General features: G+C 45.6%; 1 protein-coding gene across 2 annotated transcripts; it reads left to right on the top strand.

Annotated features, from left to right (window-relative positions):
• The first annotated feature begins 263 nt into the window (after positions 1–263).
• On the top strand, positions 264–25,556 carry Hs3st1 (heparan sulfate (glucosamine) 3-O-sulfotransferase 1). 2 transcript variants are annotated; one of them, XM_013008968.1, is made up of 2 exons: positions 264–328; positions 24,258–25,556. In XM_013008968.1, the coding sequence occupies exon 2, from the start codon at positions 24,348–24,350 to the stop codon at positions 25,251–25,253; it is 906 nt and encodes a 301-aa protein (XP_012864422.1). In that variant the 5' UTR covers positions 264–328; positions 24,258–24,347; the 3' UTR covers positions 25,254–25,556. The 2 variants fall into 2 exon arrangements, with proteins under 2 accessions (XP_012864422.1, XP_012864421.1); XM_013008967.1 differs by lacking the exon at positions 264–328 and adding an exon at positions 18,047–18,186.
• The last annotated feature ends 901 nt before the right edge of the window (positions 25,557–26,457 follow it).

Here is a 26,457-nt window from a genome sequence, read left to right as displayed (position 1 = left end):
AATCTGCAAATTGGAAAGCTTTATTACTTTTTTCTAAAGGTACAAAGGGTTCCAGATTGGATTTCAAATCTGTCTGTCCCCTGTTAGTATTTGTCATGCCTTTCCTTCTAAGGCCACTTCACATCCTTCTCTGTAGGTAGGTAGGAGGTACCCCGCAACCAAGCATCACATTGAGAGGGAATTACACTCTTGTTAGGGACAGAAGAGCTCCATGGGAGATGGGTTCTTTCTCCTTATCCAGATCTTCCATCCCTAAACTCAGGCTGAATTAAATGATCTCACCTGGGGCCCAGCATCTGGAGGGATTAGCCAAAGGACATAGAGATAGGTAAGTGTTTATTTATCACCTTGGGTCAGGGTTGAAGTGACTAGCGTCATCAGTAGCATGGATGTCCCCAGACACATTCCCAGTGGAACCATTCCTTTGGTACCATCATGCCATGATCTCCAGAGCCAGGTTCCTTTTATTGCTTCTGATGTTCCAACCCTGCCTTTTCAGCATCTCACTCAGGGTTGGGGACTAGAGGTAACCCACAGACTTCAAGACAATTCCTGTTTGGTCAGAGGTAGGCAGCACTCTAACAGCTGGTGCACAGGATCCCTGCAATCCATCTTCAGGACTGCCTCCAGCCTGAAGCCTTCTCGGCTCCCGCAATCCACAGGGAATTCCGTTCATAGCTACTCCAGGCCATTAGAATAATATTTACTGGGCGATAGCTTGTCAATAGTTATGTGCTACCATGAGAAGTCTTGAAAAATGAATACATTATTCTTCCAAGGCATAGCGTGAACATCACGGAAATGGATCCCAGTGGACGTATTTTCTTTAATATTTTTTCTACATATTGCATGCTTTCTGGTAACTTTCCAGCAGGGGTCGCAAACTCTAATGACTTCAGCCACTGCTCCGAGCAGAAGCCTGTAAGGAAAGTGAACAAGGAAGTTCAGAACTAGCAGAAAAAGGGTTGTAGGTGTGACTCAAGGCCGGACCTGACCTAGCCAGGTTTTTACTTACGTAGTGTCCAACATCGAATTCAAGTTCAGTTTTATATAGAATCTACTGACTTCTAAAGTGCTAACAGCTAAGATAGTTCTTGCTAAATGGCACTATGCGGATGCCCCGCTAGAATATATCTTTGGTCCCAGTCCTATTCCACAGGCCCACAGTGTCTGAGGATGGAAAGGATGTTGGTTTGCAGTGTGAGATTCAGGAGACTCGGTCACCTGTACGATCCTGCCAGGCCAGTAGCGGTGACCTGTATGTCTGCTTTAGCCCAACTGGGAGACCTCATGTTCCTGTCTCAGCAAGCAGTTACGGAGATCACATTTACTCCTTTAACACATGTTTATTGAGTTCTAGCCGTGTACCAAGTATTGTTCTGCTCGCTGGTGGCACAGTAGGGAATAAAACAGATGGAATTCCTTGCCCTTGTGCTTATTGCCTAGCAGACAGGAGGAACAACAAGGCAAAACAAAACAGAAGACAAATAAAATCTCTTTTAGTTAGACAATAATGTTCTAAGGTTGAAAGAATAAATCAGAGGAAGGGGATACGAAATGTCATCATAGGAGGTGGGAAGCTTAGGCAGTGAGCCGGGGGTATGCACCCAGTCCAGTCTCAGGTGATGTGACTGAAGTGAGAGGTTCCACTGTCGTGTGTGTGTGTGTGTGTGTGTGTGTGTGTGATCGTACAGGTGACCGAGTCTCCTGAATCTCACACATGCACACAGGCATGTGTACGCATCACACTGGGGCTCAAACTCAAGGCCTCACACTCTTGCTAGTGCTCTACCCCCCTGCACCACAGCTCCACTTCCTGCTTTCTTGTTGGTTGATTAGCGATAAGAGTCTCCTGGACTTTTCTGCCCTGGCTGTCTTGAAACTGTGATCCTCAGATCTCAGCCCCTTGAGGAGCTAGGAACCATGAGCCTGACAAATGTCCCTGTCTTTCATAAACCATGTTTGTTGATGTGGGAGTGTGGAGGCTTGATTCCAGCCTGGGAGCTACAGTTGTGAGTCTGTCCCTGATACTGGCCTGCCTAACCCTTTCCCCCCAATTTTTATGAAAGCGACCGTTGAACACATTTGTTAGACAGCCAGCTTGCCGCAGGCAGCCCCCTTCAGCGTGAGAACACAATGATGGATCAAAGTAATCAAGTGCAGGTCCTCAAGGAAACTCCAGACCGGCACGGAAGGCATTAACACATGCACACAGGCCATCGGATGACTAAGTTGTGTTCAAAATGGGATGCAGTGGGGTTCCCTTAGAGAACTTTCGGGCTAATTTGGTACCTATTGCATGTGGGAGGAGGGGATAGTTTTCTTTTCTCCACTTGTTTTGTGTCTGCATTTCATCACCAGTACACATTTCCTTGAAGCTGTTATTTCTCTACCTAGTAATTATATGTGCTGCTAATACAGAGTTCCATTTTGTGGAAAAACAAAAAAAGTATTTCACAAATGTGTGCTAAGTGTTAGGAAGTTTCCTTGTGCCCTTGGAGACAGAGGTACTGGGCATCAAGTCTGCCCAGCTTTGGACAGCTATTGACTTTTGTTGGCAGGGGCACCTGCCCGAGGGAATTAAACACTAGCTCTTCCTTGTTCTTGGCGAATTTATAGATTAGGTGTGATCAGATAAATTAGCAAGCAGTTAACAAGGTGAAGAAAGCATAGTGTTCACCAGTTGGCTCTCCCAGGAATGAACCCCTTTCTCCATCCTATTTCACAGTAGAACCGCTGGACATTGTTGTGAAGAGTGAATGTCTATCTGCAGTTACATCGCTGCTTGATTTACCCAGTTGCTTACTCCAAGATGCTCCCTCACCCAGGGAGATGCTCTTCATGACACAAAGAGCTAGACGTGTATGTTTGGTTTGGTGCCTAGCACAGCACATCTGCTTTCATGTCGTTTAGAAAAGAAACAGGCAGAATTATGGAGGGCTTCGTGGGGGAAGAAATGTTAAGAGAGAGGTTCATTCAGAAAATTCAAACAAGAATGGTTAGCCGTAGTCAAGACTTGTATGGCGCTCCACCCTAGAAAACTGATGAAGCTATTTTGAAGACTTCCAGTGTGACCCTCTTGGCTGAGTGATGACCTTTAATCCTAAGGCCTCTGCTGGATAGATCTTGGCCATACCAAAGCACCCTGGCATGAGAAAAATGGAGGGATGATAATTCTTTACTTTCACATAGACTGTGTCCTCTTTCTCACATACCCAGTCCTACATAAATGGATGGGGAGCTCTTTAGCATTTTGATTTTATATTTAAGGAAACTGAAGTCTGAAGGTAGAGCACTGTTTCTTAGATTTCCAGGATGAAGGTGGCAGGTACTGGATGTACAGCCAGGATTCTCTCCCTGCATTGAACAGATAGCCGGAGATGGAGATTATTACAGCCCGAGAGAAATGACTGAGTGGCCCACATTGCCTATAAGCGAAGAAATACACTTACATTTAAAACATTCACGTCTCCTTTTATCCATCCAGAACTTCCATTTCAGCATTTTACTTCTTGTCGAATTTCCCTGAGAATTCCTGCAGATTCAGTACATCGACGCCCTGCAGTAGGTTGTTTTATGTAAATGTCTTCATTCTTTAGTTTAGGAGAGTAAATCAAAGTCCTATATCAGCAGTTAAAATAGAGTGAGGGAAAGGTGATTGCAGATGGAGCTGAAATGAAAAGGCATGCTTGCCTGACTGCTCAGAAAAAATAAATACTTCAGGAGCGTCAGCAGCAGGAGGATGGGAGGCTCCTAGGGGAAACTGCCATTGCTCCTCAGAACAGTGCTCTCCCTGCCTAGAGAGACGTGAAAGACAAGGTATCTGTTACTGATTCCGGGGATTCAATTTTGGAATTATTCTTATCCAAGAAAAAAAAACACATTGTATTTCAGATCATACTTATTTGCATTTCTGGCCTGGGTCCTTCTTATTGGTTGAGATACAACCTCCCTCACAGGTTGTAATTTCTCAGCTTTTTACTGAAAATCAAAAAGCTTTACCAATCAAAAATGCCTTTCCCAATGTCCAGTGTTCCCTTTTCCTTGTAGAAAGTTGCTGGACTTAGCCACTAAAAAGATAGGACATCCAATTCAAGTTCCATTTGAAACATGCAGCAGGTAATAGTTTAGGCATACTCTAGAAAATACATAGCAAGAAATGATTCATTTAGGGCTAGGGTAAGTTTAGCCTAGCATGGGTAGGTAGAGAATGTGCTGAGCGTGCATAAGGTTTTGTGTTCCAACCCAGCTCCTCTACCTCCCCCCCAAGCCAAACCCTAGACACCTCCCTCCCCACAAACAAAATATAGGTGGTGATCATCTGCCATTTAATTGTAATTGTTTATCCTGTATTTTTTTATCAACTACCCCTATTTTTCTCACAACCATTCTGAGAGATGGCTTTTCTGAAAATCCTAGAACCCCAGGAAGTTAAGAAAAAGGATTACACTGTAATCTCCAAGGTGAAATGATTTAGCCTGAGGGAATGGTCCAAGAAGAAAGAGATGTGTTATTTTCCCTGGTGAGCTAAACAAAACAGTCAGAGCGAGGAGAGCTTATTTATTTGCTAAAAAAGAAGAAAGCAGATCTTGCTCTGTATTTCATAAGTGAGCCAGTCTTTCTCCCAGGCTATGAAATCATGAGGCAGATGATTCTCTACATCCTGGGAAGAAAGTATGTCCACCTGCAAGGCCATCAGAGAGGTGCTGGAGCTCAGGGATGCTATAGTCAATGCATAACTATCACTTGGAGCTCATCACTGTAGATCCGGAATCAGAAAGAGGAAGCCCCGCACAAGGACACCACCGAGGATGTGGAAGGAGGGGTTTGTGAGCTCAAAGCCCACACCTAGAACTGTTCTATGTCCAAGCACTAGACTGTCTTCATGACCTTGGGTTATAACCCAAGTCGGAGATCTCCCTCAGATGGCTGCATATTCTGAAGATGCCTGTCAAAGTCCTGGATTTCATCTGCAGGCAGTAGCGTGTAGAGAATTAAACAAACACCAATTCTGTCCAGTGTGTGGGTTCCAAAGCCAAGTCATATGGATTCTTCCATAGTAAGGTGGTACTCAGGCCGCACGCACCAGTGTCTGTGGCGTGTAATACTTACAACTGGTCGTTTAACCTGTGTGTTCATGGAATAGGGACCAGGGTAAAGGCAGGAAGACATCTCCTTGGCACAAAGGCTCATCGAGCCAGAGGAATCGGCTCCTCAGCTCCTTGGAGAGTGATTTTTACATTCTTTGTTTTTCTCTGCTCCTGGGCGCTGTCCCTCAGCTCTTCAGCTCAAGGCGAGTGCTCTACCATTTGAGCTACAGCGCCACTTCCGGTTTTCTGATGGTTCATTGGAAAAAAGGGTCTCATGGACTTTCCTTGCCTGGGCTGGCTTTGAACCACAATCCTCAGGTCTCAGCCTCTAGAGTAACTAGGATTACAGGCGTGAGCCACCAGCGCCCGGCTGTGTTTCTTTATTCTGCATTTATATTTCAAGTGACCTTTGAGATACAGCTGCACAGAAATGCAGAATGAAGTGATTCAAGGGTCACAAAGTACAGGGAGGGAAATGGAAGGAGGAGAGGATGAGGGGTAAGAGGGAGAAAAAAAAAGATGAAAGTAGACAAAATGACTGTGCAGGCCTGGCGCCCAGTGACCTTTTCTCACCCAGCAGCCGCAGCAGCCCCTAGCCAAGTCCCATGCGGTCATTTAGATGAACGCCACTCCCTCGCCCGTCCCACAGCTTCCTGTGTGTGACCTGAAGAAAAGACCTAAAAGCTGTCATCGTCAAACTGGGAAGGAGAGGGAATGAGACACAGGCCAAGGAAGCCTGCTTGTATCTTCCTCCCTGAGCTGTGACAGCACAAAATCTCAGCTAAAATCACGAGACAAGGGGACAGACTGCCATCTTGTGGAGGGACCGACCGCCGTGCCCCGAGCCGTCCTCTGATTAGATGAAGGGCTGGCCTTTGATTTTAATTTTCTACTTGTTAAACTTTGACTCTCACTTTAGGGAGTTTCACGGTGACAACTCCGCTGTCTTATTCCTCCCTGTGAGTTGGTTTCCTCGCTCCTGTCTCTCCTATCTCCATCTTCATGCTGTCTTTGAACTGTTTGCTTCTGGGCCAGGGCCTCATTTTTATTAGCCATTCTGTGGGGACAAAGGTATATTCCCCCAAGGAGTTGAGAGTTCACAGTGACACAGGCTTTAGGAGGATGTTCACAGTCAGAAAAGACGTACAGCCAGGCACTGGTGGCTCACACCTGTGATCTTAGCTACTCAGGAGGCTGAGGTCTGAGGATCACCATTTCATACTATCAGCCTAGGAAGATCAATCTGTGGGACTCTTATCTCCAATGAAGTACCACCAAAGAGCTGGAAGCGGAGGTGTGGCTTAAGCCGTAGAGTACTGGCCTTGAGCAGACAACACCGGGGAGAGTGTCGGCCTTGAGTTCAGCAGTTACCAAAAAAAGTGCATTATTTAATGTATGGGACACCGGAGAAACGATGACACTTAATAGCATTATCTGTGGAAGGCAGGAATAGTCGCTCAGGGACTACTGGCCTGAGAATGCTATTTTGTAATGCATGCAAAGCACCCATTTGAGAGCCTCGTACATAGTCCACACCTCTACCGTGGCAGTTTATAGTAAGTTTTGGTTTCTCTGGCTGGGAAGTCTTATTTCAATGGAAAAGCAGAGAAAGAGTATCATCTTGGTTCTAACTGTGAACCATCTTTTGTCCACGTGATTCTTCTGGCCGAGCCTTAACATCTTCCCCCATAAACACACCACTGGTAATAAACACCACTACGTCCCCAGACAGATGGACTCCTCACTCTGCTGTACTGTAGCAAGAGACTAAGTTAGGGATCCCGTGCCTTTTAACCTCTAGAAAACTTTCCCATTACTTCCCCACCCCACCCCCCAAAAAATCAGGTCACATGTTCAAAAGTAAACTATAAAGAGACTAGGGAACTGAGTCAGGAACAGTTTGAAAATGAAAGCGGAGAGTGAATAAGATATGTTAACTCTGAGTCAATCCCTCTTGTCTTGGAGCAGCTATGAGTCATGTATGTGTACATTGCTGTTGAGATAGATCCTGTTGCGCTTCCTAATTCTCTCTTTTTTTGGTGTCTGCAGCTAACATACCAATCTTTTTTCTCCCTGCTCGCCCTTGTTTTCTCTTCTCCTGCTCTGTAACTCTTGCAGTTGTTTGCAATCGGCAGTATTTCTCTACATTCATCTCTGTGGATGGCCTGAGAAATCTTTGGAAAATCTGGAGCTAATAAGATCCCTATTTCATCCTCTCGTAGCATTGAGGCATAAGTGCAGGACTCTCAGACACAGAAGAGATCTTGTCCCGGCCACATGCTTCGAGCTGGTGTCACCTTGAGCAAGTTCAGAAGCTCTGTGAACCTCAAGTATTCTTCCACAGTTTTAATCATCTCTTATATATAGGCCTATATTTCATATTTAATTCATTCCAGGTGATTGTCTTATAGGAATTTGGAGAATTGGCCTATATCACTTGAATTTGAATTCAATCAAAATCAATACCTGGTTGACTGTTGACACTTTAGCAATTACTGCTGAATGAAAACATCATGAAACTTAATACCTTTCATCTTATCAAGTCTTTTAGTAGTATTAAATGCAGCAATGTGCTTAGTGGTGACTTTCCGACATTTAAGCACACAGTGGGTGTGCTTAAGCAAATTCTTCACTCACTGTTTTGTACTCTGAGTGAAGGTAGCAATAAGCTCTAAGCTCAGTGGTGTCTCTCCCATTCTAACCATCCCAGCCTCAGACCTCACACTACATTCTGTACTACATACCTACATTGACCCCTCATTGTCCCTCCAGAGAGACCCAGACTGGACAAGCGACAAGGAGGAAGTACGGAGATGCAGGACTCAGCTCAGACTAGCTTAATCCGAGCCTGTCCTGACTCTGCCCCCACCCCATGCGGCTAGAACATCACATCACACAGGTGATGTGGCTGTCATTTCTGTTGCCTTGGTTACATCTTCCAGGAGAAATGTTCTCCAAGAGCTTGAGAAGAGACTCCTGACCCCTGTGCCTGTTTCAGGGTATAGGAGCACAGTTGTGGATAGATGAAGTGTGGCAAGATGGAAGCCAGGGCCTGGTGGTGGTCCTTGGGAAGCCAAAGTCCTATTAGTGTGAATAGAATCGTCAGGCTTGGAGGGAAAGGCTGATGCTTTAAGCTTAAAATTTCCCAGAATTCAAGAGGGCAGCTATCCTTTGTCACCTTATAAGGGAGATAATATGAGAAAATGTCCTCTTGGTAAGAGCAAGGGTCACTTGGACTCTGTTCTTTCCTGGGCATGCTCAGCAGGGCCAATCTGTGCATCAGCCCTTGGCCAGCCTTGGAAATACCTGCTCAGGGCCATTGTCCTCAGCCAGCCTTGCACACAGAGCCTGGTCACATACTCAGGCAAAGGACCGGGCCATGCTGTTTTAAGGAAACCTGTGTTCAAGATTGTCGGCCCTGGCTGCCCCTCTTTACCTGAATAGTTCTTTAAGGTTCTCTGATAAAGGCTGATCACCTCCTAATAGCTGTCCTTGAAGTAAAAACACAAAATTAAGAGCTACTTTATGCTTTTTATTCATCTTTTCCTTTGTCATCTGTCTCTCTGCAGAGCTATCAGTATGGTCACTGTTTTGCGCCTTTGCTGAAGACCATCTTTTTCAAATGTGGCACATTTTGGAAAGTTGCCTTTCCTTTCTGTATTCATAGCAATTATTTTAGCAGCCCAGACTAGTTGTTATAAAACCTGAACTATTACTCATTTCTTTCTCTCCTTTAAGCTCATGTCTATCATCACAGTACAAATTTCTGCATGGATGTCACTGAGACCCTGTTACTGGGTCAGGTAGGCCTGTGAGACTTTGTTTAATTCTTACAACCACCCTAGAAAGGCTTCTCTTTCTTGATGGGCAGGCTAAAGTCCAGAGCGAGAAGAACAGTATTTCCAAGGGCACTGAACTAAGGCAGGATTTAAGCCCAGGGATTTAACCCTAAGCTCTTACCATGCTATTTATTTATTTCTGCCTTGTGTGTACAACAGCCTGGATTTCATGTCAGAGTGTTGAACTTTGTTCTTGTCCTCTGCAGACCTCTGAACGTGCCCTGGGCATCTTCTTCATGGAGCAAATGACGCACATTTCCTTCTTGGTCTCCACTGAGTTGTCCAGTTTGTGTCTGTCCACAGTCTCTTTCAACTCCTTGTGGAGGTGACTGTTTCTCTAGCCACCTCTCCCCTTTCACAGGGGTGGGGGGTGGGGGTGGGGGCTCCTCGAGGAGGATAAGGCCCGAAGACCACGCACTGAGAAGGCCTGGCCACCGTACCAGTCAGTGGCAGGCACTTCTGCACACCACTGCGTTTGCTCGTGTTTCAGTGAGGGGAAAGAAGATGTAGGGTAATTGGAAGAAGTCTTCTTCAGAGCTCAAGCTAGTGATTGATGTAGAGTATTAAAAGTTTCTCTCTGCAGATCTAAACGTTTGAGGGGAGACTAAGCAAAGCCAGTCTAGAAATGTCAGCACCAGTCATCAGAGCCTTCTTTGGCCAAATCGACTGTGGGAGTTGGCTTTCTTGGATGGCAACAAAATGCCAGAGATGAAGCAACTTAAAGAGAAGAAAGGTTTATTTGGGCTCACTGTCCTGGAGATTTCACTTCATGGTCAAGTGTCCTGTCATCTTTGTGCCTGTGGAGGGAGATTGTCCATCGTGATAAAATCTCAAGGCAGAGGAAGCTGATTGCTTCATGACAGTTGAAAAGCAAAGGGAAGAAGATAAGACAAGGCTTCCACACTCCCCTCCAAAGGCATACCCTGCACTAACCGACAACCTCCTACTAGGTCCTGCCCCCTCCAAAAGGCTCCCTGCTTCCCAGTAGTGCACAGTCTTTAACACACAAGCCCTGGACACTTATCCAAACCATAAGCCCTACTCATTTACACCGTGAACACTTACGAATCCGCTGATTTGGGCCAATTTGGAATAAGAAACCAGGCCTAAGGCTTCATACTAGTTTGTTGGAGACATAAATGTGATTGGCACAGCACCAACACAATTTGATTGGCCAAAGGGATGGAGATGAGATACCTCTGAAAACTCTTTCTTCAGGAGTCATGGTATAGATTGAAAAGATTGTAGGCTTTGACATGTATGTTGACTTTATTAATGTCTCAATGGTCTTGGAAAAGTGAGAGAAGAGCAAGAAATCTGAGGTCCTCATCCAGGGAGTCTACACAGCAGTATCCTCCATGCTGGGCCTGGAACTGGTGCTTCACAAGTTAGCGCTCCTCAGGTCTCACATCTGGTGGATGCAGAACAATCTAGAACATTCTAGAACAATCTAGAACATTCCAGGGTAGGCACGCTGCTTCCTGTCCTTCCCTCATTCCCAGCACCTTGCCTTTCCTAGTCCAATGTGAGTCGAGGAAGATAGTATCACTTTAAGAGATAACTCATATCTCATATCTTCACCTCAACTTTTCCTTGAAAATTTTGTGTCTTACCAACTGGCAGCCTGGCCCCTCCCACTGCCCTGATTGTGCTGTGAAATAAGGACTTTTTATGTGTATGATTTTCGCCTCCCCTCTCTCTCCACACATTTTACCCTTATACAGGCCTGAATTGCTTGAAGGAAGGGACAGGATGGATGTTGACTTTGTTTTCAATTCCCTGGAACTTGAGACATGCTGTGTCTGTGTAGGTCTCCACTGAACCATTGATTCCTGGAGCTGATAAGGTGGTTTTTCTCAAATCCTGATCTTTTGCTGTGGTTATGTTTCCATTTACTTAGAGAGAGTGTGTTGTATGTGGCAAGAAGTCGGACCCTGAGGAAGTGCTCAGTCCCATTCCCCAGTATGTGTGGGTGTGTGTGTTTTCCTGGAATTGAACTGAAGACCTTACGCATACCAAGCAAGTACATTACCACGAAATAAAAGCGCAGCCCTAACTCCTGAACTTACATATTCATGAGAGCAAGCGAAAGTCTGGCAGTACATCACCTCTGTCCAGCCTAGAACTTCCACTTTGGAGCTGGACAAAGGGAATATTATTTTTCTCTACCACAAGTACTGACCCTTTGTGCCTGCTTCATGCTGAAGGCTTGCTTCTAACGGTTTCTTTTACTGTCACTGAGTAACTTCAGATATGAGGCTTGTTCAATTCAATTCAGACTGCCACAACAAAGAAATAATGCAGACAGGATTGTTTGTAGGCAGGAGAATTTATTTCCTAGGGTAGTGTGGGCCAGGAGGACCAAGGTCGGGGACACCACAGTGATGGCAGACTTCCAAATTCTCTCAGCATCCTCACGTGATAGGAAGAGAGTGAATACATCCCAGCCCCTTTCTCTGAGGGTGATTATCACCTTCCTGAAGCCCCATTCATCACCTCATCCATCCCCTCCCCAAGGCCAGACCCCAGAGGACCACCACTTGTAGGCATTTAGAATTCAGCATGTATTTTAGAGGGATCCACATGTTTCCTTCCATTCTTGCCTATTTTCTGCTATTGTAACTGAATAGGTGGGACTAGAATATTTGCATAAGAAATGTGACTCCTTCTATCTGTATCTCAAACATGATATGGTCATCTGGTGGGTGGTCATGCTGCATAATCCCACAGGAAAAGGGGGAAGGGCCAAAGAAAGGGAGAGTGAGCAGTCCCCAAGTCTCATAAAGACATGAATTCATTCAGCTGTGGGGGAATGTCATGAGTTAAACGCCTCTCATGAGGCCTTGACTCTCCCGTGTCTGTTGTATAGGGAACGGAGTTCCCAAACATGCTTCATGGAGAACATTCAAACCATTGCCTGTCCATAATCGTGCAATACTCTGTTCTTCATCTTATTTTGTTCCTGTAATGATTAAGCATAGATTATACATTGTTCCCTCGTCTAACTTATCTGCCTGTGAATCAGGCCCCTGATTCAATTAATACTCATAGAATAAGTGCTAGTTATGACTATGAGCAGAATGAGAGTAGCAAGCAGAATATGAGAGACTCGATCTGAAGCAGCAGTTCTTTTTTATCTATACCTTTCATTTTCAAGAAACTCGCAGCTCAGAAATTTAACATAAGTGACTATTTTGAACCTATAAAATGTTGGGCTGATGTGGCGAGACTGTGGTTAACTTTTAACAGTCATCATTTTCTTTGGAATTTTGGATAGATGCCAACAAAGACAAGTCTACTTCTTTAGTCTCTACAAATTGCATTCTGAAGATACTGAAGAACTCCTAGAGTATCTCTGTGTCCTGCCTACTAAAACATTGGGGCAGAATTCAGGATTGGTGTCCAGCTCTTGATTCCCAGTCCTCCACCCTGCCCATTCCTAAGCAAAGAAGACCGTGGAGCTACATTTTGTGTGCCTGAGATTATGGACAATAGTGATTTTTATCTACCTGAATAAAGCACTTGTCAGCCTTAACAGTAAAAAGCAAAACCAAAAGATGATAGATAACTGACATCCTGTGAGCTTTCTACATACCAGGCCTACTCTGATGTGTGCCTTATAGTAATATCACCTTTGTTCTTATGATAGCCTTATAAAGTTGATATTGTGATCAAATCCCATACTTTAGAAGGAAAAATGAGACCTACAAGTCACATGATTTGCTCTTGAATCAGGAGTACAGGGTAGATCTAGAGCTAGGACTCAAACTTAGGACTCATGCCTCTAATTCTAGCTACTCAGGTGGTTGAGGTCAGAGGATTATGGTTCAAAGCCAGTTTGGATAAAAACATCCCTGTGAGACTCTTATCTCCAATTAACTACTTAGAAACCAGAAGTAGAACTATGGCTCAAAGAGATAAAGTGCTAACCTTAAGCCCAGGACCTGAGTTCAAGCCCATGACAATAATAATAACAACAAAACACACAAAATAACTAGCATTCCTATGGAGTGGGCTCCAGAATTCATCCAATGACTCTAGATTACATCTTGAGTCTTGCCTGCTTGTTTCAACTTCTTTATTTAAATAATAGCAATGTTTTAATAAAAAACATAAATCAATCATTTTCATTAGCATTCAGAACAAATGAATAACACAGTCTATGATGCTTTGCCTTGATATAGATCATTGTATCTGATCTGAAGATATTCCAATTGGGGTGAGAGATAGTAAGAGATTACAAATGTTGTGTCCAGGGTAATTCATGTGTAGTGCTGTAAATCTGAATACATCACAGGGCATTTAAATATTTCAAGATGACAAGATAATAAAATGGCATTATCTTGATAAGGTAAATTGATACAGAAATTTTAAAGCTTGAATTCAAGATAAATAAGATACTAATCAATTTTGCTGATTCCCCCAAACATCAGCACAAAGGAATATTGAACTTGCACTGCATTTTTAAGTGTTTCTCAAGGCAGGTGCAAATACGTGGGGGAGGAGGCAGAGGTAAGAAGTGTGTATTCTTGCTGATTCACAACTATCATATTAATGGCAGCAGATTTATTCCAAGAAAGAAAAAAAAAAGAACCTGGGATGGTGCTGATTTCTACTCTAGTTTTTCCCCCGAGCTCCTTGCAGGCTTGGTTTCTCTCTTCCTGGCAATACAAACAAACAGTCCTGATTTAGGATGGTTTGCCTTAAAGTTTTTCAACTTAACTGTGGTGAGAAAATGCTAAGCCTTCAGTAGATCCCGTCTTTTGAGCTTAGAATATGGAGCTGTGCCTGGGCCGGTCATACTTGCTCCCCTGTTCTCAAGATGCTGACAGACAACAGTGAGTGCATCACAGGGGGGGACTTCCCTGCACCAAGGAAGCAGTTGACACTTCCAGTGCTGTGTGCTGTGTCACTCAGCTACGATGTTCAATAGGTTATGGATCTACAATTCATTTTCACCTATGACATTTTCAGCAGCCAGAAGCATGTAGCAGGATATAACCATATGTGAAGTGAAGGAACAGGGGCATGTTACTGAACGGTCACTTAAATATTTGTTTTTAAATGATCATGTTAAACCATATGGATGGAAGGAGCTCTGGGCCACAGTCAAACAGAAATTTTCAAGATGTTTCTTCCATTCACTTTCCTCCTGCCTGCTGGTAAAGAGGCGTTAGGACCCTGTTTTTAATCCCTGAATCCTTCAGCAGGCACTGAAGGGGTGTGCAGTTCTCACAGCCGCGCACCACCTACCCTCCGCCCACCATCACCTGCGGGCCCCATAGCAAAGTCCAGCTTGGGCCTTCTGTACAGAGCACAGCCCAGCTTCCTGCCGCGAAATAACTAGAGCCCGAGCCCCTGGGGGACTTTCTGCAGATCAGACTCATCTCTTCCAAGGTTATGCCCGCACAGAGCCTCCCCTCTGGCCTCCATCCACGCACTTCCTGCTCCAGCTCCCTCCTGGGTCTGTGGCTACCATGGCTCACTCCATGCCACCACCTTGTGAGTAAGACACAGAGGAGAAGTCAAGTGTAAAGCAGCAAGTTTCCTGAAAGTGAAACTAGAGTACTGACTTTCCACTGTGGCCTCGTCAGGGAGCAGCTACCATAGATTTTGTTGGTTGAGTGCAAACCCAGGGCATTATGGGAAGAAGAACTACCATGTGCTCCACCACACATTCTATCCACCTGTATCTGTGGAAGAGCTCCTCTCTCCTCTCCAGCAGCTCCTTCCAGGTATGTCCTCCAAGATCCCATATATTCACAGATAGACACCCATTTGAGTACAGTAACTGGATTGTTTCCACATCCCCAGAAATACAGTGCCATTTGAGAAACCTTGTAGACACTTGGTAAAATGTTAGTTATGAGCTGTGGGCACAATATAGCCCTTAGGTTTCAGCCTTTTTGAGTTTGTTCTACAATCCTCCCCTCCTCCCCCCCCCCCGCCTCTTTCTTCTCCTTATTGGCCAAGTTGTATCCATTTAATGAAATAATATACATCAGGACTGACCACATAGATAGGCAAATTGAATCCTGCAAAACCCAGAGATCAGTCGCTTTGGTCCCCTGGTTTCCAACCAACAACAGCTGCCATGGTTGGCAGCAGCTGCCTGTTTAAGCCAGAATAAGTGCAGCGTTGCCTGCCTGGAGCCTACAGCCAGCCAGCTTCCCGAGTGACGTCACCGGCAGTCCTGTGCTTACACAGCAGGAGAGCTCAGGAAAAGCCCTTCCTCAGCTGCTGTTGCTCTGCAGACCACATCCCAGTCAGCTGGACTGCTCTAAGCCGGTCCACAGGACAGGTCCACCCATGGGAGGCATCTCTCACAGTTCCTGAGGCTGGAAGCCCAGCTTCAAGGTGTCAGCGTATTCAGTCCCTGGCTGCCTCCTCCCTGTGTGTTCACAAGGTGGACAGAGAAGGCACTCTCTGGTCCTTTCCTTTTCTTCTAAAGACACCAAACTCGTTGGGTTAAGGGGTCCCAACCGCACGTCCTCACCTAACCCTACTCACTTCCCAAAAACCCCAGCTTCCCGTACCATTGCGTTGGGGATTTGCAGTCCAAAACATGAACGTGACAAAGACACATTCTGTCCCTAACAGAGTGGCTGGAGAAATGAAGCCCATCCTCCCTTTCTCTTTGCCCATACTTTGGTTTGCATATCCCTGTTTCCAGCTGCAATCTCCTAATCCTCCATGCTCCAACACAACACATTCTCGTGTTTTGGGGTCCTCTGGCAAGGAAATCAGGACACAGGAGTTTCCTAGATTTTTCAAAACCTGTGTGCCTGACTTTGGGATTCTCATTCCTTACCTACCTCAACTTCCCTTTCTGTGAAATGGCAGAATGGAACAAGAAAGCCCGTGGTTCTCTTTGCTTCCCATGCCCCGTGTCTCTCCACTTCTATTTCCGGGGAAACACATGGGATTCGTGGGTGCTCTTCACCTGTGGGCTGATGGATGAGGTCTCTCCCTCATGTAGGGGGAGCTTCTGTGGCTGAGAGGGCACCTGTCAGGTGTTGAGTCATAAGCCGGGGCAGGACCAAAGCCAGGCACAGCAGAGTGGGCTGCCACAGCCCAGCGCCTGCCTCCCGTCTGCTCGCAGAGCCCTGTTTCTCCTCAGCTGCTCTGAGAAATAAGAGGGGCCCTGTCCACCCTCCTGTCACAGTGCTCCGCCGTGCGCCGCCTGTGCCAGTGTTTTCTGCATCTAATGAAGGATTTATTTAGGTCACGGCTGCCTCCTGCGCCCAGCCACGCAGATGAAGTGCACAGAGAAGGAGCCTTGCTTCTCCTCCTTCTCTGGGCTGCTGCTACCCACACCTGGCTGCTTGGTACCCGTTCACAGGGCACTTTGCAAGGCCTTGCTTTGTGCTGTCCCCAAATAGAGAGCTGGATTGCTTCTGTGTGTCACTGTCCTTTTGTTTCTTTTTGTCTTTTTTTTTTCCTTGAGCCCCTGGCTGGTTGAGTCACTGCAGCAGTTTGGATCGTGAACAAATGTGTTTGACTAATTATCATCCCTGGGACCCATTTATACCGTGCAGCATTTTTTTTTCTTTTCAGAGGCAAAAATAGTGGCTGGCATTTGCAGGCTTGGCACCGGCCCGGCAATAAGGCAATATCCTGGCCACTCCATGTGTGCCATCTTATTTAACCTTCACTGCAAATACAGAGGGCCAGTGCCTCCCATCTCAGCCTCCGAAATTCAGAGGTTGTCTTGTGCATTCTAAATGAGAGAGCTGGGATTTGAGTCAAGTTTCTGGCTCTAAATTCTCTGTTCATTCCAGGATCTCCCCTCGGTCCGTTCCAGTCTTGTTACCGGTTTGATCTTGTGAAACGGCCTCATTCCCATCCTGATTCCTTCTCTTTGCTATCTCCCATGATTGATTTTAATCCTGGACCTGAAAGCCAACTACCTCCACACAAGAAAGAAAACAAAGGGAGCACGCAGAACACTCCTCCCACAGGCCAGGTGGGCAGAATCTGGGTAGACATGCGCATTCCACAACTCAGCCTGGTCCTGAGAACCAGTGCCTTAGGAATGCAGTACTCCAGGCTGTCCCTCAAACGCCCTGGACTAAAATCTGCCTCTCAAGGTTGCAAAGCACAGAACTCCTCCTTGCTTGCTTATCTGCCTCTAATCTTGTTCTTTATGAGGACAAGCGTTGCATGGGTAGGCTTCAAACTACCCTGTGGGGCGAGGTTGCATTTCTTATTTATGCATTTATTGTTTTGATTCTATCAGAGAACATTCACAGACTCCAAGATGGCGCTGAGATTTACAGCTCCATGTCCCTGCTCCTATCATGACCCATTGCTTCCATCCCTAGCTTGTCAAGGTATCTCTTTCCTTCAGTTCTAGAGAGTGATATTTGTTACTGAGGTACTTTTAATATTTATTTTTGTAAATTTGGAAACTCTCAGCCTTTCAGAGGACTTAAGGCTGCCGAGAATGCCTGGACGAGTTGCATTCCAAGAGTCTTAAGCTTTCCTCATGAGGAAAATAGGGCCAATTTCTTTTTCATCAGACAGCTGATATGGTCCAGGGAAACTTATTAACATTATGTGAACTGACCTCTGGTTCTTGGGACTCTATAAACTCTTTTTAATCCCATCCTACCTGACAGCTATTGCTACTATAAGTCCAGACAAAAGCTCATGTCAACCTTTCTTGAGAAGTGTCGTGTATAGGGAGCCAAAGTAGAGAAAATAAATATTTATGCTGGTCTGGAAATATCAGCGCCCTTCCACAGAGTGACAGTCAAAGCTCAATTTGTTTCCTATTTCTTACTTTCTGAGCTGCCAAAGATGGAAATTTAACACCCCAGCAACAGGTTATTAAGTCATTTTGTAGAGATGAAAGTGCAGACCTGCTTGACTCCTAAAAAAGAAGAAATAACCTCATGCTTTTGATTGCCCAGAGGTTCAGTTGCATTAAAAAAGAAGAAGAAGAAGACAGTTATGTTGTCCAACTATCTTATTTAGGTTTCAGTAAATTCTAGAAAATTCGATTATTTGATACCATGGAACGCTTGAACTGAGCAGTTCTTGCACAGTAACATATGAGATCTGCTACTTTCTGCTCTCTTATGTTGCTTTTGTACAAGCTTGGCCCGATGTTTGGAATTCACTTCCCTCTGCCCACCGGGAACACAGACATGCAAAGGGAGAGATGAATGCCCAGAGCTTTGCAGGTGGCCTTGGAATTTGAGCTATGACATTTCCTGATTCAGAGATCTTGAGCAGATCATTTACCCTAAATTGTAAGTTTCTAGTAAATGTCTGTATCTAGTGTGGGGAGAGGGGGAGGCAGGGCACTGATGTTTGTCATGTGCATGGCCCTGTGCTGTGTACTTGGTATGAATAGCATTCAGTCCAGATGGCTCCCCTGTGAAGTAGGTTTAAGCCTGAGCTGAACATTGAACCCTCAAGAAAGGTACCTGAAGACAATTAGGTACAGGAATCCCACCTTGCATCTGTCTGATTGCAAACCCTTCTTTGCTTTCCAACTCTTCTTAGCCATGATTTCATTGCTTAGAAATATAAATAAAAGGGAGAACACCTCCCTCTCCATCATGTGGTAAGTGTTAAAAGAGATGATCTATGTGCCAGTACTTACTGCCTGGCACATGATGGTACGTGTGCAGCAGGCAGCCCCTTCCTCTGTATCTCTTTTCCTAAATCTTGTCAAGTACTTGTGGGCCATGATTAGATCACCCCTATTACCCTAGAGGAGGTTCTGACCACACTAGCTATATTCTTCTTCCTGTTAATGGCCAGTTGTTCTGCAGACCAGGTGCTGCTAGCACACCTCTGTTGCTGATGCAAGTTTCTATTCATGAAATATTATTCTTACTTCATTTGGATCCATAAATGTGTTCCAGTGTTAGGACTAAGAGCCTCTGTTACAGTCAGGGTCATAATGAATTACGTGACAAGAAGACTTCAGAAGAAAAATTTAAAAATATTTTGAAGGGTTATGTTACAGCTTCCCCCCCTTTGACATTAAAAATGTTTTCTAGATTCACAGATGTTTATGTCCTGTCACCATTAGACATACAGAAGCCCCTTGCAACATCTGGCTGATGCTTGACTCTCTAGAGATCGCTGGCAAAGCTACTACTCATATGATACAGACTTTTAAAATTCCTCTGTTTGCTAAATGGAAATCCTTTCTCAGTAACCTTTAGACATTGGCCTAACCGTTGATTGTCCTTAACAAGTTGATGTAACAAATAAACAGCAGTCCCTATAATGTACCGGAAATCGTACCAGGCTCTGAGCCCAACAGCCAGAGAAGACCTGACAGCAACCAAGAGGCTCAATAAGGTGCATTGTAGGGAGGAGCAAACAGTAGACAACCAAGGGATCTCCGAAAGTATTTGAGGACCATCAAATGGGTTGAGGCGAATGAGAGGGTGTCTGTGTACTAGGGGAGATGTTTGGGGAAAAAAAAAACACCTGACCTGATCATCAAACAGCAGCCTCAGAAAACCTGGCGCACCCTAGCAACCTAGAAATGGGGAGTCATAAATTCCAAGGCCAAAGATGGGTGGGTTTGGGTGGGTTCCGAAGGGCAGATAGGTGAGTGAGGCTTAAGCCCGGATGAAGGCGCAACGTGAAGCTGGAGGGGCCACTTTAGGGGACACCCCCACGGCCCCCGATAGGAATGAATTTGGATTAAATTCTAAAGCAAGTCCCCTTGTGGATGTTTCTGGAGTCCCCTGCATGGTTCACCTGTGGTTTTATGTTCACATTGGGGCCTGTGGAAGCCTGGAGTCACTGGTGTGAGGAGTTCGTGTCCTTTGACTTCCTGAGCCCCAGGGTTTGGTTTGTCACGGCAGCGCCTAGAAAACAGCACACAGAAATGGCTGTGTCCGCCCCTGGGAACTATTAATTGACCTGTGAGGAAGGAAGGTGCGTGTTTTGCTCATCCAAGCAAAGCTGAGTCTTCATAGAAATGCTATTGCTTATCCAAGAATCAGCACCGAGCATGAATATTTAACAGGGCTGAAGAACCAGACCAAGAGGCCCAGTTAGTAAGACTCATGCACACCCAGTTCTTGGTTAAGAATCAAACTGGTTGGCCCAGTAACTATTTGTACACTAACTGTAGATCTTGCCAAGAAGTGAAGTGGGAAACAAAGACCTGGGCTTTGCCTGCTCAGTGTTGGAATCCTTGCCCTGTCCCCCAGCTCTCTAGACAAAACCACTGCATTCCTCCTGTAGTAGAGACCACTCTGGTGGAGTTGGCAGGAAGGATATCCCATGAATCAAAAAGTCATCCTTAGCCCAGAGCCTACACAGGGCCCATGACACAGACGAGAGAGGAGGTTGAAGGGATGTCCTCAGCTCCAGATGCTGTGGAGCATTCTAGTTCCCTGCCCTTGACAGCTCCAAACTTCCAGACCATTCCATGTGTTCAGGATGACCTGGTTCACTCCTTGTGGGAGAAGAGTGAATTTATCTTCAGGGAGAATAATGGTTGCGTCTGTGCCTTTGGCAAGTTCAGACTCACCCTCCTGATCCTCTTCCCGCTCAGGAAGGCCTCCTCTGTGGCTTAGTGCTCCACGTGTGTTTTCCACCATAGCCTGGACAGGTACTATAAAGATCCACACAGTGGATTTTTTTAGGCTTGATACAAAGGATGCATCAGATTGTGCATAGTGATTGCACATTGCAACAGTGATATTTTGGATATATGTCGATCACAATAAATACGTTTTAAATGGCTCCTAGAAAATTTAAAAGGACAGATCCAGCCTACAGTATATTTCTGTTGGACAACCCTGGCATATCATCTTATTTCCGTTTCAGTATAGTCATTGGGGCTGGTGGAAATGCGCCCATTTTACAGGCTGAGAAGCAAAGACACACTGACCAAGGTCAAAGCGGGAAGCATGATGCCTTCACCCCATCTGCTAAGCAGAACAGATGATTGGGTGTGGCATCATGCTGGGTGTACCCCCTGCATCAGCTGATTCTGCAGTTGGTGGCCAAGCAATTGTCCTTGCTGGCTCTATTCTGTTGTGTCTCTCTGCTTTGGGGACCCCTTCAGCACAATCATTGTTTTATAGAAAGCAGTCATAGCAACCAAGGCTACAGGACTAGAATTCAGGATCCAAAATTTCCAAGTCCAGATTTGGAACTGTGGCTGTGGGAAGTCATCTCAAGCATCTTCACTGATAACATGAAAAGACAACATGACTCTCTTGGGCCGGAATTCCAAGCGTCATTCTGATGCTGAGATTCCATTGTCAAGGTCAGTGTGGCGCTGATGGAGCTTCCAGCTCCGTCTGAACGTGGGCATCTTTTCTGGCTATGCCTCTGGAGGGTCCAAATGATTGAGCCACCAAAAGAAGTTTTCTCCCACTCGCTATTTTGTGTGCATACATATTCCATTACATATTAGTGTATAGTAACATGGCCTATTTACTTAGATATGCATATGTGTATGAAAATACATATACGCAGTCTATATACATGTGTAGCATATATGCAAATATACTTATATGCACATATATAACATGTGTAGCTAGAAATATATGTATATTTACTCTGGCATAAACATACATATATATGTATACACACAGATAGATATGATTTCAGCTCATTTTCCCCTGTAAAACTGAAATATATTTGGAATGCAAAAGGTCTAGACATAAGTGCATTCATTTTTAGAAAGTATTAAAGTAGAAACAAGGGGCTTTTAACTACTAACTGCCTTTTTTCATTTTCTTCTCTCTTTTTTTTTTGTAAAAGCCAAACTGTATTTTGGCTGTCTGCTGGTAGTTCCCCCTTTAGAAGCTGTCTCAGAGGTATCCTGTACTACCCAGAAAACAGCATCAACTAGCCAGACTATTTAAACAGCAGATCTAGCTGGGTTATTGTTTTGTGGGTCTTCATGCAGAACTGATGCTTAGTTTTAGGTGTTAGTACTTTACCTTTCCCCTGGACCATGAAATCATATGCACATGTGATACACAAAGACAAACGTGCACACACACACACACACACACACACACCACCACCACCACCACCACCACCACCAGGCCTATTTTTTTCTCTCCACATGATCATTTGAAAAGGAAATAAAATTTGACTGAAGCATTCTGAAACATTCCTTTGACTGAAGCAAATGACCCATTACTCTCCCTGCACACCCCATCAGCACAACCGGCCTCAAACCACATCTTGTGTGGCCAACCCTCCTTAACACTTCTTCTCCTTAAAAAATATTTGTTATCTAATCTCTCAAGTGTCTGCCCTGGTGCACTCTCATTCTCTGATAGCAAATCTGGTCCATTGCTTGCTACATAAATTACATTTGTTTTGTTTTTTCAAGGCAGGGGAAACAGATCAAGAAATTTGATCTGAAGTCCTGGGTTGTGTTGGTTGTTCATATATATATATATATATATATATATATATATATATATATTCTGGACAAGCTGGGATTAGAGGCATGAGTTACCATGCCTGATCCAGTCATCAAATTTTACTTGTTTTTAACATGGTGAAGTACAATTGAAACACATTCTAAAGAAGGGGATGGATCTTCTCAATAGAAAACATTTCACTGGTTTTATAAACATGGCAGGGCCCATACTAGGCCTGTCTCTAACCCATCCCTTCAGTGTTGAAGCAGAGTTACTGAAGTGAACATTCAAAGTCTCCTCTGGTCTGGAGACTGCCAAACACAGGTGCTCGTGCATGTGCTCCTCCACAGCCTATCCCACAACATATCCGCTCTGGGACACCAAGGCTAAGTAGTCATTAGCCTGTGTGTGTCCTTCTGGGGTTTTACTGGCCGAATGCTCTCAGAAAGGTGAAGAAGAGGAATTGGGTAGAAGGAGGCAGTTTGAAGAATGAGAGAAGGAAATTTAGCTTTGAATCCGGGCACTGATTTTAGAAATGGACTACATTTGGGGCTCCTTCAACACGTCGGTCATCTACAGAGAAGATGCCTACACTAAGACTAAGAGCGATAGCAGTGATCCATAGAGCCAATTGGGAGCTTTTTACCCCTCTTGTTCACTGTAAGCATTTCTCCTGTGAAGACTTCTCCATTGTCACAGGCCAATAAAGGATGTGCCTACCAACCTACCACCACATCTTTCTGCAAACAGTCAAGTAACACTCACCAGAGGGTAGGCCTGGTGGCTCACGCCTGTCACCCCAGTTACTCAGAAAGTGGAGAGCAGGAGGATCTCACTCAAGGTCAGCCGGGGGGGGGAGGGAAGGTTGGTGAGACCCCCCCATGTCAACACTCAAAGTGCTGGGTGGTGGCTTGTATCTGTAATCTCAGCTCTGCAGGAGGCATCCGTAGGAGGGTTGCAGTATGAGGACTTTGTCTGAAATGTTACTGAAGCAAAATAAAGGGCTGGGGTGTGGTTTGATGAGTAGAACCCCAAGGCCAGCTGCTGGCCAGGACACTTTCTCCCCATGGTGGTGGCACCGGCGCTGGGGCCTGGCCTCGTGAGGCCAGCGTTGCCATGGCTCTCCATTCACCATGTGTCAAGCCCACATCAAGTTTCTCCTTGCTCTCTTCTCCTTTCTCTCCTTTCTCCTTGCTGCCCCAGTGAGACCGATGCCAGGCTTGGGTACTGGGTGATGGTTCTCTTGCTCAGGTTTGCTTGCCCTGGGAGACGAAGAGCCCTTAAAAGGGCGGCGGTGGGGGGGGGTGAAGAAACAAGCCTTGTTCTAGATCACTGAAGGCTACTGAGACGTAGGCAGCTATTTCCCTGGTGTTTGGTGGAGCCCAGTGACCGAGATTTCCACCCTTTTCTGTAGGGCAGGGGCTGTGGAATGGTGGCCAAGAAGGGGTCTCTGGCCTTGTTTTTGTACCACGTGTGAGATAGCCATACGGAGATTTGCAAACAAATAGGGAAAAATAGAGGGAGTGTACTATGAATAAAAATCAGGGCATGTAAATTTAAATAAACAAAGTTATTGGCACACAGCCTTGGCCAGTGCTTTGGTCCTTCTTCTCTGGGTGCTCAAGATGTCTAACATCACATTTGGAACAGGAATTACCATAAACGCCATAGCTCTACCTCCACCTCCACATTATAAATATATATATATATATATATATATTCCCAAAGATATATATATATATATATATATGTGTGTGTGTGTGTGTGTATATATACACACACACATATACACACATATATTTTTTTTCACTCTAAACTCTTACAAAGTGTTACAGACAGACGAACAAGACTCCAAAGAAGGTAAAATGCAGCGCCCAGACTACAGGCATCCACGGTGTGGCTTCTCTCTTTCATTTGGGGTTAACACGTGTCCTTGTTCTTTTCTTTCTCCCCAGTAACCGGCAGCCTTCCACACCCATGTGCCACTGATCGGAGGTCGGTCCCAGCCGCGTGGGGCGCCCTGAGGCCCCCCCCAGCTGTCCAGCATGGCCTGGGCGGCGCTGCTCCTGGGCGCGCTGCTGCTGGTGGCCCAGCCCCGGCTGGTGCCTTCGCGCCCGGCCTCTCCCGGGTTCGAGCCCGGCGATGGCGGCGGGGGGGTCGCCCCCACCAACGGCTCGGCCCGGCAGCTGCCTCACACCATCATCATCGGGGTGCGCAAGGGCGGTACGCGCGCGCTGCTGGAGATGCTCAGCCTGCACCCCGACGTGGCGGCCGCGGAGAATGAGGTGCACTTCTTCGACTGGGAGGAGCACTACAGCCAGGGCCTGGGCTGGTACCTCAGCCAGATGCCCTTGTCCCTGCCACACCAGCTCACGGTGGAGAAGACCCCGGCCTACTTCACCTCCCCCAAAGTGCCCGCGCGCGTGCACCGCATGAACCCCGCCATCCGCCTGCTGCTCATCCTGCGGGACCCCTCGGAGCGCGTGCTGTCCGACTACACGCAGGTGTTCTACAACCACCTGCAGAAGCGCAAGCCCTACCCGGCCATCGAGGAGTTCCTGGTGCGCCACGGCCACCTCAACGTGGACTACAAGGCGCTCAACCGCAGCCTGTACCACGTGCACATGCAGAACTGGCTGCGCTTCTTCCCGCTCGGCCGCTTCCACATCGTGGACGGGGACCGCCTCATCCGGGACCCCTTCCCCGAGATCCAGAAGGTGGAGAGGTTCCTGCGCCTGGCGCCCCAGATCAACGCCTCCAACTTCTACTTCAACAAGACCAAAGGGTTCTACTGTCTGCGGGACGGGGGCCGGGACCGCTGCTTGCACGAGTCCAAGGGCCGCGCGCACCCCCAGGTGGACCCCAAACTCCTCCACAAACTGCACGAGTACTTCCACGAGCCCAATAAGAAGTTCTTCGAGCTGGTGGGCAGAACATTCGACTGGCACTGATGGGCGATCATGGTCCCAGGCAGAAACCCAGACCTGTACATCCAGAGGGGGAGGGAGAGAATTTAAAACAGAAAGAAAAGGCATTTAAGCTATAATTTATTTGTAAAAATAAATTCCATAAATTACTTCTGTACAGTATTAGATTCACAATTGCCATATATATATATATAAATATAAAAATACTAGTTATATTTTTCTACTTGTTAAACGGAGGGCATTTTGTATTGTTTTTTCATGGTTGTTAACGTTGTGTAATATGTTATATGAAAGAACTAAACTATTTCACTGAGAAAAAAAAGATTTTTCTGGAGATACTTTCTTTTTTTTTAATATAATTAACTGGCCCCCAACTCGTGGTCTCTATTTTATTCATGGCAGAAAAAAGAAAGATGATTCCTCACTCCTTCTCCTCACCTGTCTACATTGTCCTTTTGAGTGTCTCCCTATCATCATCAGATATATTTCTTTTTTTTTTTTTTACTTGCATCGTAAGAATTATCTTCTCTTAGATTCTCTTTTGGCTGTGGGAGAGCTGTTAGGCATCGGTATCCATGGGGAGTTTAACCCTTGGTAAACTTGTAGCAGACATGACAGTTCACTGGTTGGATAAGCAGGTAATAGCTTATAGAAGGTTATTTGTGACTTGATTCTAACTTCAAAAAGAAATAGGACATATCCTTCTAGTCTCACCAGGGGTAGAAGGTTTCTACATACAAGAAATAGATTGAGCATTTGTCTTTCAGAATAGACTGAGTCTATGGACTTTGCCCCCAGGATCTCTGGAAACTCTTTTACACTAAAAACAATGATTGCAAACTCTATGTGTGTCTCCAGTCCACAGATTAGGTGGAAAGTGAAACACAAGTGCAATAACCTCTTGCTTATTCTGAGAGTGTTCCTTTTATCCTGAAAGATCAATCTGTGCATTTATGTGTATGTCTATACATGCCTATATGTATGTTTTATGTATATACACATGTATGGATACACACATGTATGTATAGATGTGCAACATGTAATTTCTCATATGCATTGAGACAGAAATGCAGGTTTATTTTTAAATCACCTCCAAGTGTGGAATCCTGCTTTTGAAGGACATGTTAAACTCCCAGAGATGGAAGCCGTGAAAAGGGCCATATTGGGGCAGAGTTTAGAACCTTTGTACCTGCACACAAGCAGAGATTCGTGCTGACCTGGAACAGCC

This window comes from Dipodomys ordii, unplaced genomic scaffold, assembly GCF_000151885.1.
Source record: "Dipodomys ordii isolate 6190 unplaced genomic scaffold, Dord_2.0 Scaffold8, whole genome shotgun sequence".
Classification (NCBI taxonomy): domain Eukaryota; kingdom Metazoa; phylum Chordata; class Mammalia; order Rodentia; family Heteromyidae; genus Dipodomys; species Dipodomys ordii.
The sequence above is the reverse complement of the archived record's forward strand: the minus strand, read 5'-3'. Positions and strand labels throughout refer to the sequence as shown.

Bases quoted from the DNA above. Each gene is read 5' to 3' on its own strand.
- Hs3st1 (XM_013008968.1), top strand. From the start codon at position 24,348: ATGGCCTGGGCGGCGCTGCTCCTGGGCGCGCTGCTGCTGGTGGCCCAG.